The following is a 14,711-nucleotide window of genomic DNA, read 5'->3' as shown; positions in this document are numbered from 1 at the left end:
AAGAGGCTTAGAATAGGACTAACTTTTTCCATACAGTGACGCCGACGTCGTCGGAGTGAAGGGGTTAAGGACAAAGTACTTCTCCAGGTGGGGCCACGAGTGCTGGACTTCTGGGACTCCTGGCCGTCAGCTTGAGTGTCCTCCGCCTCACCCACAGGGTCAGCATCCTCAGGCGGAACAAAAACGTCCTCACTCGGGTCACCTTTCATGATGTTGATAATGATAAACAAGGCAACAATAGTGAACGCGATTACACGGTGACAACATTGCAGCTGAACTGAACAAAGAGCCCAACAAGTAACAACAAGAAGAGAAGAGAAAGAGGCCTCCAGTTTATCCTAAATCCGTAGATTTTACCCAAGATCTGCAAATTTACGTATTTTTTTTACTTTTTTCCATAACTGACACTTATTTTTTTATTTTAAGTTTATTTCTTGTCAGGTGGAAAATATTGAATTCTTGTTATTAAATCCCGAGTCCAAAGAGTTGGAAATGGAAGCTGATTACCCTCAAATACGAAAAAGTTTCCCTAATGATTGTCCAATTACCCTACTTAAGGCTTAATTTACCCAAAAGTGGAAGCCCTGGAATCATTGTGCCATGCGGCTCAACTGGTGCTGTCTGCCCACAATGGACAAAAACAAACCTGTATGAATTTTTTGTAGACTTAAAGTTAGTGGAGGAGGAACTACATTGAGCGGAGGCTAAATGGTCTGCTAACCGTTTCCAGAGTTAGTGAAAACACTAAGCAGCTAACGAAAAATTTAGCTTTGTTAATTAGCTGTTAGCAGATTAACGGAACCGTGCCCACCACTACCTATAGTAACCTAATTATATATCACAAAGGTGTCATTTGGTGCTGGATGGGTGCACTTATAGATAAATGCCCTTTACATATATACGAAGAGAATGACATGCAATTAACATGTACTCTTAGGATATCTGTTTTTAACATTCAGCCAGTAACCTCATCTTTCCCACTGATTCCTCCATGTACCCACTGTGATAGTACTTATGAAGAAGACATGCTTATTTCTTATCTGAGTACTCTGCATGGTGTGTATATTGGTGCATTGAATGTTCTTGTTATGAAGAAGACATGCTTATTTCTTATCTGAGTACTCTGCATGGTGTGTGTATTGGTGCATTGAATGTTCTTGTTATGAAGAAGACATGCTTATTTCTTATCTGAGTACTCTTCATGCTGTGTATATTGGTGCATTGAATGTTCTTGTTATGAAGAAGACATGCTTATTTCTTATCTGAGTACTCTGCATGCTGTGTGTATTGGTGCATTGAATGTTCTTGTTATGAAGAAGACATGCTTATTTCTTATCTGAGTACTCTGCATGCTGTGTGTATTGGTGCATTGAATGTTCTTGTTATGAAGAAGACATGCTTATTTCTTATCTGAGTACTCTGCATGCTGTGTGTATTGGTGCATTGAATATTCTTGTTATGAAGAAGACATGCTTATTTCTTATGTGAGTACTCTGCATGCTGTGTGTATTGGTGCATTGAATGTTCTTGTTATGAAGAAGACATGCTTATTTCTTATGAGTACTCTGCATGCTGTGTATATTGGTGCATTGAAGTTTCTTGGGTGTGCATTATTTTCTGTGATTTTGAATTTGCTATAAATCTCACCATTTGTGCCCTCGCCATTTGCGCGGCCTTAATTTGCGGCCACCGTCCCACCATCTGAGCAGGTGGTCTTGCCGTTTGCGCACCTCGCCCCCCCACCGCTGACTAAGGGTCGGTTCCCCCTAGTGCCGTCTCCCGCGTAAATTTAAATTTCTATGTAGTATCTGTAAATATGTCCATGGTGGTGATGAAGTTGGTGGTGGTGATGAAGGTGGTGGTTGTGATGAAGGTGATGGTGGTGATAAAGGCGGTGGTAGTGGAGATGAAGGTGGTGGCGATGATAAAGGTGGTGGGGGTTATGAATGTGGTGCAGTTGGGCGGTAAACAGCCACCGCCACAATTGATGTGAGTTTATGGGGCAGCGGCTGTGACTTTACTGCTTTTCATCTTTGGAAAATTCTCAAGTTTGTGAATTTGCAAATGCAGTGACATCTCAAGCAATGGACGGCTTACTCTTTTGATTTTGTGGCGCCATTGTCATTAAGCCGCAAATTTTGGAAAATCAACCACTTTGGTGCAAATCACCATAACTCCCTTATTTCTGGGGCTACAGTAAAGTTTTTGGTATCAATCGACGGTAAAATGAAAGGGCTATATTTTTTTTAATAAGCGACCGGGCTCAAAAACTTACTCGAAAGAGTCAAATATCAAATAAATTCTCAAAAAAACTGAAAAAAAACTATTTTTGAGTTCCCAACCTTGAAACCTACTCATTTTTTTAGCATTTCAAAAAACTTATATAACAAATGCTTTAGCCCTGCCAATGTGCTTTCCAATATGATGCATAACATTTCCCTACTCCCAGTAGTTTCGTCGCTAGAGCTCAAAACGTAAACCCTGTTGAGAGCGATTTTGACGAACTCCAGACACTTTGCCGTTTTTGTCTAGTGTGGCCTTGCTATTGCCTCTAGAAGGCTGTAATTGGTTCATATAGCCCCTCTTGGCAATGTAGTTTGACCAACTCGAAGGATGTTTTGATAGCTCAATTCCAAGTTTGTCGTCGAGCCGTCACAAAATAGCCTGTTTTTCAGCCCTTTTCCTGCAATTTGGACATGTCCTAGTTTTTTGCTTATAACTTTTTTATTTATATAATGCTTTCCAATTATTTCTTTTTCTGATTATTAATCTGTTTAAAAGAGCTTTCATTTGCCACCAAGCACTCCTTCCTAGCTTCAGTAGTTTTTGCTCGAGTTCGACCAGAAGTCACGACGAACATTCGCCGAATCTGACTCATTTCACGCAACGCGACGAAAAACCTTCCTGACGCCACAAAAATTAATATATCTGCATAAAAATTCATATATGAACACTTTAATATGTTGACTAACTTGTATTAAAACCACTTTAAGATATCTAAATAAAAGTTACTATTTTTTTATAATCATTTCACTATTTAAATCAACCTATATCAAGGGCCTTATAATACATGTTATTTTTTTTTTTTTTTAAGATTCAACCATACTTCTTCTCATTTATGAATAATACATTTAATTTGCTTTCTTTTGATAACATATATATATATATATATATATATATATATATATATATATATATATATATATATATATATATATATATATATATATATATATATATATATATATATATATATATATATATATATATATATATATATATATATATATATATATATATATATATATATATATATATATATATATATATATGGTTGAACAACAAAAAAATAAGAAATAACATGAATATTAAAGCCCTTAGGGGGGCGACTACGGGGGTCCTCCTGCGCATAAGGTACGTCCAATTGCTTTGAAATATTAGTATGTTGTTTGTAGCTGTAAAGGTATGATATTCTGTGAATTTCATTAAATTCGGGGGAAGTTTAGGGGAGACTCAAACAAATCTTTTTTTTGTTCCACAGGCTTTATTTTTCAGTTAATCGGTTTGAAAAAACATACCATAGAAACTTTGTTTACCAATCTACATTTTGTTGGAGGTAACTTTTTGATTTTTTGTTTTGTCTTAAAAAAAAAATTACAATGTTTTGTCACTTATTATTTTCTCCACTGTGTTGCGTTTTCTTTTGACTTTATTGAAAATCTATTCCCAACAAAAAAATGCCCTTTAGATGTAGTTTTAACTGATACCTAACAAAAGTTGATCAGACTTTTTACTGATTTTGTGAATTTTTTTTTTATTTTAAAAAACTAATTTTTGAGATATTGGCTCCTAAAGATTTTTTTTCCATTTCATTTCTGTTCTGCCATTTGTATTTATTTGATTGGCATGAAATTCTCACATATTATTGTGTATACCTTGTTGACTTACTGGAAAATGATAAGGCATCTGATCCCGCGGCACTCCCGCATAGCAGGAGTGCCGGGGAGTGCCTTACTTCTACGCTACTCTCTTGCTTGTCTTCTGAGGCTTGGCTGCTCCATAAGCCCTTTTGATGTTGGTGACTCTTTTTCTGATTGCCTTGCGCTTGTACATCATTTGTAAGTACGTTTTTTTGGCTGGAGAGGAGAGAAAAGTACGATGTGCTCTCCCCATCTGTGTCTCGCTTGGCACTGGCACGGTGGTGCCTCGCTTCCTCCCCTGCCTTTCCGTGTGAAGAGAGGATGACAGATGACCAAATTTACAGAGAAATAAAATATTCTAATGCAATTTTTACGTATATACGAAAGATACCGCATATGTTGACATGCGCGTCCTATGACGCGCATGTCCGGCTATGACGCAAAAGCCCCCCCAGGGGGGAGGGGTTTTAATTTTACGAAAACAAACCTCACCACATGGTAATTTAGGGTTTCCCGGCCACGCTAAGTGAAAAACATGTACTCGTCCGATTTTAAATATATTCGTCAAAAAATACCCCATAGTCGCCCCCCTTAATATAGGTTGATTTATATAGTGAAATGATTATGAAAAATAGTAACCTTTGTATTTAGATACCTTATATATATCTATATATATATATATATATATATATATATATATATATATATATATATATATATATATATATATATATATATATATATATATATATATATATATATATATATATATATATATATATATATATATATATATATATATATATATACAGTAAAACTTCACCATTTGCGCCCTCGCCATTTGCGCGGCCTTTATTTGCGACCATCATCCCACGATTTGCGCAGGTGGTCTTGCCATTTGCGCACCTCGCCGCTATGGTAGCAGCGTCTCACTGGCAGCAAAATGGCGTCCACTGATCTTCTGAGGACGTTTACTAGCTGTTTTGGCAGCAAAATGGTGTCCGTTGATCTTCTGAGGACGTTTACTGCTGTTCTGGCAGCAAAATGGCGTACGCTGATCTAAGGACGTTTACTAGCTGTTCTGGCAACAAAATGGCGTCCGCTGATCTTGAGGATGATTACTAACTGTTCTGGCAGCAAAATGGCGTCCGCTGAACTTGAGGACGTTTACTAGCTGTTCTGGCAGCAAAATGGCGTCCGCTGAACTTGAGGACGTTTACTAGCTGTTCTGGCAGCAAAATGGCGTCCGCTGAACTTGAGGACGTTTACTAGCTGTTCTGGCAGCAAATTGGCGTCCGCTGAACTTGAGGACGTTTACTAGCTGTTCTGGCAGTAAAATGGCGTCCGCTGAACTTGAGGACGTTTACTAACTGTTCTGGCAGCAAAATGGCGTCCGCTGAACTTGAGGACGTTTACTAGCTGTTCTGGCAGCAAAATGGCGTCCGCTGAACTTGAGGACGTTTACTAGCTGTTCTGGCAGCAAAATGGCGTCCGCTGAACTTGAGGACGTTTACTAGCTGTTCTGGCAGAAAAATGACATCCACTGATCTTCTGAAGACGTTTACTTGCTGTTCTGGCAGTGAAATGGCGTCCGCTGATCTTTTGAGGACGTTTACTAGCTGTTCTGGCAGCAAAATGGCGTCCGCTGATCTTCTGAGGACGTTTACTAGCTGTTCTGGCAGCAAAATGGCATCCGCTGACGAGCTACAGCTGTCTACCACCAGCGCGCCCTCTGCCGCCAGTGAAGAACACTGCTAACGTACACAACATGTCGTTTCCCGCCATAACCCGATCACCTCTCCTGGTCTCGTGGTGACTGCGATTATTCGATGTTTTCTGCCTCAACTTTGCACCACCATCATGCTGCACGCAGCGTCATCGAAGCCTAAACCCCGGAAGAACCCGGTGATGACCATAGCACAGGTGGAAGTGATTAAGAAGGTGGACAGTGGAAGAAAAAAGCGAAAGATTGGCCGTGAGTATGACGTGTTTCCTGCCAACAGACCATTTTTTTTTTTTTTTTTTTTTTTTTTTTTTAGCTGGTAGGGGGGTTTTGGGCTGTGACCGCCCATATGTATTTTTACCCATAGGTTATTAAGTTCGCCATTTGCGCATTCGCCATTTGCGCACCTTCAGACCGCCCATATGTGCGCAAATGGTGAGGTTTGACTGTATATATATATATATATATATATATATATATATATATATATATATATATATATATATATATATATATACTTGATATCAAGAGAAAACTGATTAAATGTGTTATTCATAAATGGGAAGAAATATGGTTGAATACTAAAAAAAAAAATTATAATAAGGCGCTAAATAGAGGTTGATTTATATAGTGAAATGATTATAAAAAATTAGTAATATTTTATTTAGATATCTTAAAGTGGTTTTAATACAAGTTAGTCAACATATTAAAGTGTTCATATATGAATTTTTATGTCAGGAAGGTTTTTCGTCGCGGTGCGTGAAATGAGTCAGGTTCGGCGAATGTTCGTCGTGACTTCTGGTCGAGCTCGAGCAAAAACTACTGAAGCTAGGAAGGAGTGCTTGGTGGCAAATGAAAGCTTTTTTAATACAGATTAATAATCAGAAAAGAAAATGGAAAGCATTAAATAAATAAAAAAAAGTTATAAGCAAAAAACTAGAACTTGTCCAAATCGCGGCAAAAGGACCGAAAAACAGGCTATTTTGATACGGCTCGATGACGAATTTGGAATCGAGCTATCAAAAAATCCTTCGAGTTGGTCAAACTACATAGCCAAGAGGGGCTACATGCCAAATTAGAGCCTTCTAGAGGCAATAGCAAGGCCACACTAGACAAAGATGGCAAAATATCTAGAGTTCGTCAAAATCGCTCACGACAGGTTTTACGTTTTGAGCTCTAGCGAGGAGGAAACTACTGGGAGTAGGGAAATAATATGCACCATATTGGAAAGCACATTGGAAGGGCTAAATCATTTGTTAAATAAGCTTCTTGAAATTCTCAAAAAACGAGTGGGTTTCAGGGTTGGGAACTCAAAAAGTTTTTTTTTGTCACTTTTTGCGAATTTATTCGTTATTTGACCCTTTCAAGTTTGTTTTCGAGCCCTGTCGCTAATTAAAAAATATAGCCCTTTTATTTTGCCGTCGATTGATACCAAAAACTTTTCTGTAGCCCCAGAAATAAGGGAGTTATGGTGATTCGCACCAAAGCAGTTGATTTTCCAAAATTCGCGGCTAAATGACAAGGCTGGGGCAAGTGTCCGTTCCATAGTATCGGCCCTATAGGGTTCACTGGCAAATGTGATTTTCTATGAAATGCTCATGAACTCAGGGCAAATTCTAAACACCATCCAAAATTTACACATCAATTTTTTCATTGTTACAGGTGATCTTGGTAAGACTCGCCACCCCTTGCCTTGCCCTGTGACTCAACACCCTCTGCCTTGTGCTGCTCCTCTGTGCTGATGTGCTGACTCAACACACCTTGTCTGGCGCTGTTACTGTGTTTTGGGACCCTGCCCCTGCCTGGTGGTGCTGCTGCTGCTTCCTACTTGCTGCAGTGTATCAAGGCGCTGACAGAATACACCCTGCCTGGTGCTGTCGGTAGTGAAGCTGTGCAGTGAGGTTTTGACGGACACACAGGAGTGCAACAGCACAGGGCTTGGATAAGCCATGGTGAGTACCTGGAAGGCAAGGTGTTGTGCTGAGTGGGCAGGAAACAGTCTTGCAGGTCACTCCACAGTGAAAGAGAAGAAGGCAAGCAAGGCTGTGGCTGAGGAGGTAATAGCCAGAACAGGGAGGCTAGCATGGTTGAAACTTTCATGTTTCCTCGTGTTCTTTTTCTTGTGTGGTGACCAGACAACTGCCTTGGTCTAATCAATGTTGTTATTACGTATTTTCTTCATTGTGTCCCCATCCAAGTAGTGAAATGCCACTAATATTTTGCAGCAAACTATGTTTCTCCAAATATCTTGTTTATGTGCTTCTCAGGTGTCAGTGTATCTTGCATTATAATTCCTGTCTTTTTCTTCCTTTGATTGTCCCTCCCATCTTATACAGTCCACTTGGTCTGTTTTTACTCTTGCCCATTTTCTTTGTTACTTTTCATTGAACTCCATTTCCCATTTTTTACTCCATTCATGTATCTCATTTGAATCTTCCTGCAGCTTACTACAGTCATCCTCATCTCCTATTTTTCTAAGCAGAAAAAGTTGGAGGGAACGGAATAGAGATCTATGTCAGTGGCCTCCGAAACCTTTGTTTTGGCTAGAAAGAGGAGCAGGTTAGAGGGGAGATGGTGTTTCACAGAATGGCAGGTTATGGAGTGACCAGTGTGCAACCTTTCTGTTTTTTCCTTATCTGAGCTGACCTCCATTTTTTCAAGGCATCCTGGGAACAAGGGTGTTGCTGCTCATCATGATCCTTCTCCAAACCTTTCAGGAGTGTCCTGTGTGCATGACGGGCTATGACGAGACTGTGCGACGACCACGCTCGATGCCTTGTGGACATACAATCTGCTCGACCTGCATTGATGGCATTGTGGATGAGGGCCATGCCACCTGCCCCACCTGCCGCATCAGCAACGCTGTACCCAAGGGGGGGCAATTCCCTGTGAATTATGTAGTGGAAGACCTTTTATGGAGACTGAAGGATTCATCATCGTCATCATCATCAGCTGCAACAGCAGGAGCAAGTGACTGCCCATTGGAAACCCCATGCCTCAGCGGCACGATAAGTTCTCTGCTGCAGCAGCAGGAGACAAAAGTCCTGGCTGCCATAAGTACCTGCCAGAAGGTCCAGGCACAGCTGGATCAGTTCCAGACAACCCTGGCAGACTGGTGTCAGCAGCAGCAGCACCTGGAGAACAGCCTACAGACTGTAATTGATGAGAGCAGAAGTATTTCCCTATTTGCATACCTATTTGTAGTCTACAGGGCCCGAGCTAAGCTCTAATAGTCCCGTCTCCATATCTACATTCATCCAGCCTTTCCTTCATTTGTTGGACACTGCTCGCCTCCACCACTTCTTCCCGCAAGCTGTTCCATGTGTTAACACTTCTATGTGGAAAACTATACTTTTACAAGTCATTCAAACAAGTTCCTTTATTAAGTTTCTTTCCATGTCCTCTCAGCCCCTGCATTCTCACAGTTGGGAAGAGATCATCTCTACACCTCATCAAACTTATTTACCAACTTATACAGCATGATCAGATCTCCTTTCTCCCTTCTTTGTTCCGGTGTCGTCAAGTCCATCTCCTTCAATCTGTCTTCATACGTCATATTCGAGAGTTCTGGGACCATTTTAGTTGCAATTCTTTGTAATCTTTCCAACTTTCTGATATCCTTTTTGTGAGGCGACCACACAACTGCAGCATATTCAAGTTTTAGTCTTATCAGTGTTGTTATTATTTTCTTCATCATTTCTTTGTCCATAAAATGGAATGATACCCTTATAGTTTGCATCATCCTGTAGGCTTCTCCAAATGCAGGTAACTCTCGATTTACACGAGTTTGGTTTACGTGTTTTTGAAATAACGCGGGATCCAAAATCCAAATAAATGTTTAATTTACACGTTTTTTTCACTTATACGTGATATTTTATGGAGTGGCCACAGATGTCTCACGCAACTGGACTCACACGGCGCCGTGGCCACACAGCTGAGCTCAGTTTTTCCCGCGCGCCACTTGAACAACAATACAGTACCCACACTGCCACGCTACTCAACAAAAGGGGTGGGCAGGTACCGGTACCAGCTATACGGTACGGTACCGGTACCAGACGCTCATGGTGTCCCTCATTTCTTCCTCACACGAGTGAGGCTGAGACCGAGTGCCTGAATGGATATCTCGGTGATATGGATATTTTCTCTCTCTCTCTCTCTCTCTCTCTCTCTCCACTGAATGTAGTGAATATTTATTTTTTGATAGAAACCTTCAAACCTACCTCTTCTTTGAATTACATTGTTTTTGATTTACGCGACCTCTTCAAGGACACAATACTCGCATAAATCGAGAGTTACCTGTAACTTGTTTGTGTGCTTTTTTGAGGATAGTGTGTCTCGCATCGTTACTCCTAAATCTTTTTCTTCATGTACCACCTTAAAGTTTTCTTCTCCCATCCTGTATGTATTCCTTGGTCTTTTTTAACTTTTCCCCATTTCCATAACATGGCATTTGTTTGCATTGAATTCCATCTCCCATAACTGGCTCCATCTATACACTCTGTCCAGGTCTTTTGCAGTTCTTCACAGTCTTCCTCCGTCTTCACTTTTCTTATTAACTTTGAATCATCTGCAAAAAGGCTCATATAACCTTTTATACCCATAGGCATATTACATATTTATATATATTATGAACATTATTGGTGCCAGAACTGAGCCCTGAGGAACTCCACTCTCTACTCTCCTCCAATTTGATTTCTCTTCTCTAATCACCATCCTCATTTCTCTTCCTGTTTAGTAATCCTTCATCCACTCGATAACCTTTCCGCCAATTCCTCCCCACTGCTGTAGTTTCCAGATTAACCTTTTGTGGGAACCTTGTCAAAAGCTTTTTTCAAATCGAGATATGCACAATCAACCCATCCTTCTCTTTCTTGCACCACGTCTAGTGCTCTTGAGTAGAAACATAGTAAGTTGCTGACATACGATTTCCCTTTTCTAAATCCAAACTGTCCTTCATTTATCATGTTTTCCTTTTCTAAATGTTCAACCCATTGTTTTTTTTTTATTATACTTTTGCAAATCTTGCTCATTACACTTGTCAAAGAGACTACAGTACTCTTTCGAGTTTCGCGCTTGCTTCATTTCGAAGGTATGGCGCTAAACTCGAGGATCACGAAACTCGAGGTATTAAAATTCATGTAAAAGCGCTTATTGGTACCGACCCGTGGAAAATAATTACTTTTTTTTTTACTTCCTTGTTATCTCAAAATACGTACCTTGGTAATAAGCAGAAAACTGGAAGTGAGAACAGGTTGTTTTTGAGCCGCAGTTGAAGGCAGTTGCCTTACAATTGGCTGGCAGTTCTGAAATTCTGAATACAGGCTCGTGATCCACGGATCAATGATGGGCCAGTAATGGCACACCTACATCGTACCTTAATAGTATGCCAGTAATCGGACCAATTTTACCGGATATCGGCCCAATATAAAACCTGAACTCAAACTGATATTGGCCCAACATAAATCCGGCATGAAAACCGATATTGTCCCAACGCTGGACCTGAATGAAAACAGACGTTGGGCCGATATATATGTATATATATATATATATATATATATATATATATATATATATATATATATATATATATATATATATATATATATATATATATATATATATATATATATATATATATATATATATATATATATATATATATATATATATATATATATATATATATATATATATATATATATATATATATATATATATATATATATATATATATATATATATATATATATATATATATATATATATATATATATATATATATATGCCATGAGGCGCGGCACAAGCCGCCATGAGGCGCGGCACATGCCGCCATGAGGCGCGGCACAAGCCGCCATGATGCGCGGCACAAGCCGCGAGAGCCCTTACTTTATCAGACGACGCCATGCTGATACAGGGCAAGTGCTTTGTTTACGTTGTGGATGCGGATACGGGCAACTGACCTTTGCCGTGTGTGACGCACACCTGGAAAATTTGGGTTTGCCGGTTGTCCAAGTGTGATACTGCCTTTAGGCAGCGAGGCCGCTGACCGGGTGAGCACCGACGATGACGTCATCGGACTCCCAGCGAATCACAAGCGTGTTTTCAGAGCTCAGCCATTCGTAGTTTTTTTTTTTTTAATGTGAGTGATTATTTTGAGTAATTATGAAACCCAAAAGTCGGACCCACGTGTGCACCAAATATTTTTTTTCATATTGGTTACTTTATTCAATTAGCGCGAATTCAGTTAGCGCGACCGCGTTCATCCACCTAATTCTCGCGCTAAATGGGGCTCTACTGTATATATATATATATATATATATATATATATATATATATATATATATATATATATATATATATATATATATATATATATATATATTAAGGAGATCACAACATTACTGTCATTATTTAGTAAATAATACACCACAGACATCATCAAAAACCCATCTCCTTGTTACCAGGGAGGGCAGAGGTAAAGGCCAGAGGAAAGAGAAAACAAACAGTAAAAGTAATAGTAGAGATCACCCATTGAAATGGGTCACTCAGCAATTCACTCTACCTTGGGGAGGCGGTGGCTGAACGGATAGCGAGACGGCCCCGTGTTGAGGAGGACACGAGTTCAATCCCCGACCGGTGCCACCAAGCTGGGATTTTTCAGCCGCTGCCGAGTGGCTTAAAACTACCCACATGCTGTCCAGAAGACCACCTATCAACCCGGACTCTAGATTCTAGGATCAAAGATGAGCTCCGGGAGGGCAGCATGAGCCAATGCAAGATGGCGCCACTATAAACACTCGCCTGCACCAGAACGGGCTGGGCCGACCATCAGGACCCACCGGAAAGAAGCCTTGGACCGACCATCAGGATCCACCGGGAAGAAGCCTACCGGCGCAATAGGCCGCAACGTAAAAAAAAAAAAAAAAAAAAATTCAAGCCCGAGGGGATCATAGACTTCCCTGAAACCCAACCATAATATAAATGCAAAAAGAAATAATTTTCATTGAACTGAGGTTCACTTCATGCACAGTGGATCTATAATATATATATATATATATATATATATATATATATATATATATATATATATATATATATATATATATATATATATATATATATATATATATATATATATATATATATATATATATATATATATATATATATATATATATATATATATATATATATATATATATATATATATATATATATATATATATATATATATATATATATATATATATATATATTATATACAGGGCTGGGAAAATGTTTGTATTTCATAATGTACTAAACAAACAAGTAAACCTTAGAAATCCCATAAGTTGGATCTAGGAACAGGTTGAATCTAGGAATAGGTTGGATCTAGGAATAGCTTGGATCTATGAACAGGTTGGATCTATGAACAGGTTGGATCTAGGAATCTAAGAGAGAGAGAGAGAGAGAGAGAGAGAGAGAGAGAGAGAGAGCGTGAGGATATACTATACTGGGTACTACCATTAGTTCCGTGAAATTTTCACAGGTCCTGCTAGTAGTTATGAATATACAGTACCCTCTCGAGTTTCGCACTTGCTTCATTCCGAAGGTATAGCGCTAAACTTGAGGATCGCAAAACTCGAGGTATTAAAATATATATGAAAAAGCGCTTATTGGTTCCAGCCCATGGAAAAAAATTACTTTTTTTTTCGACTTTACTCCCTTGATATCACAATTTTTTCGACTTTACTCTCTTGTTTTCTCAAAATAGTAATAGGCAGAAAATGGGAAGTGAGAACAGGTCATTCTAAAGCCGCAGTTGAAGGCGGTTGCCTTACAATTGGCTAGCAGTTATGAATACACGCTTGTGATCCACGTGGTGTCGTCTGCTATAGTAAGGGCGGTTGCTCGCTAACATCATGATTGACTTGTCAATGCCTATTGAACGTAAACAAAATAGCTCGCAGAGAGGTTCAACTTGCTTACTGCTTCCATATTTCCCTCACCGCTCACAAATACCACAAGCGGACAAAAAAGAACACATCCAGGCAAATTAACACTTTTAATGCTGTGTATTCCCACAGCACGCATGCGTGGTGGACAGCAGAATGACTAATTTCAGCGGGAAGATATTTCTCGCAACACCGGCCAGTGTATAGTGGACCTTCTTCTTTTGACCTGTAATGCTTTGTATTGCTTCTTTGGTCCCCCTTCTCCACACTTTTATATTTCATAACATGCACTTAGGGCCGCTTTCACAGTCATTTTGTTTGTTTTGATCGTTATCAGTCGCGGGGATCGCCGCTCTAGTATTTCCACGTGAAACTGGCCGATGGGTAGTGATGTGATCTGATAGTGTCGGAGGTATTGCCTTTACAACGGCATCTCGTGGCGGCTGCGGGGCTAGCCTCACCCCGCACCTTACCACACACTCTCAACACCTTTCTCTGCAGCCACCACTACCCCATAGGCCAATTTCACGTGGAAAACTATAGCGTCGATCGCCGCCATTGGTAACGATCAAAATAAACAGTGACTGTGAAAGCGGCCCTTATTTACTTAACAGTGCGCACTTATACACTTCACCCTGAACTTAAGTGTTTTTCTATTCTATTCTTTCCCTGATTTTGGTTTTCTATGCCCTTTTGCTATTTTCCACTGTTACGTTTCACCGTCGCTGCCATGCATTACAGGTCAAAAGAAGAAGAAGAAGAGGAAAACAACACCGGGAGATCTGCAAAAAAGTTTTTTGGACTGTGGTTCCCCAGCACGGGGTGTTCTCTTATCTTGTTAATCAAGTAGTAAGCGAAGCAGCTCTGCCAGTCCATTTTACGAGTCTCTTGGTGGGCCATCTTACACTGCTCCTCAGCCACTGCTGTCGTCTGTTTGTTTACAAGCAGCCGTTCAGTACCCACGTACCCACGCTTGTACTCACAACCGTTTTCCATTCATACGGACAACCTACAACTCGCTCCCGGTTGGGCATACAGGCAACCACGGTTGCCCATAGCCCCAATGGTTGGACACCGCCTTTTAAGGCAGCACGCATGACGCTGACGGTAGGTAAACGTGACCCGTACATGTCA

General features: G+C 39.9%; 1 protein-coding gene across 4 annotated transcripts in view; it reads left to right on the top strand.

The window, feature by feature from the left end:
- LOC126994514 (tripartite motif-containing protein 2-like) overlaps positions 1-14,711 on the top strand; it is a 130,923-nt gene that overhangs the window by 34,801 nt on the left and 81,411 nt on the right. For all 4 annotated transcript variants that reach the window (XM_050853827.1, XM_050853826.1, XM_050853828.1 and 1 more), the window contains 2 exons: positions 7,306-7,595; positions 8,361-8,798. In XM_050853827.1, coding sequence (XP_050709784.1) covers positions 7,593-7,595; positions 8,361-8,798 — 441 coding nt within the window. In that variant the 5' untranslated portion in view covers positions 7,306-7,592. The remainder of the gene's footprint in view (positions 1-7,305; positions 7,596-8,360; positions 8,799-14,711) is intronic.

This window comes from Eriocheir sinensis, unplaced genomic scaffold, assembly GCF_024679095.1.
Source record: "Eriocheir sinensis breed Jianghai 21 unplaced genomic scaffold, ASM2467909v1 Scaffold810, whole genome shotgun sequence".
Taxonomy (NCBI): domain Eukaryota; kingdom Metazoa; phylum Arthropoda; class Malacostraca; order Decapoda; family Varunidae; genus Eriocheir; species Eriocheir sinensis.
The sequence above is the reverse complement of the archived record's forward strand: the minus strand, read 5'-3'. Positions and strand labels throughout refer to the sequence as shown.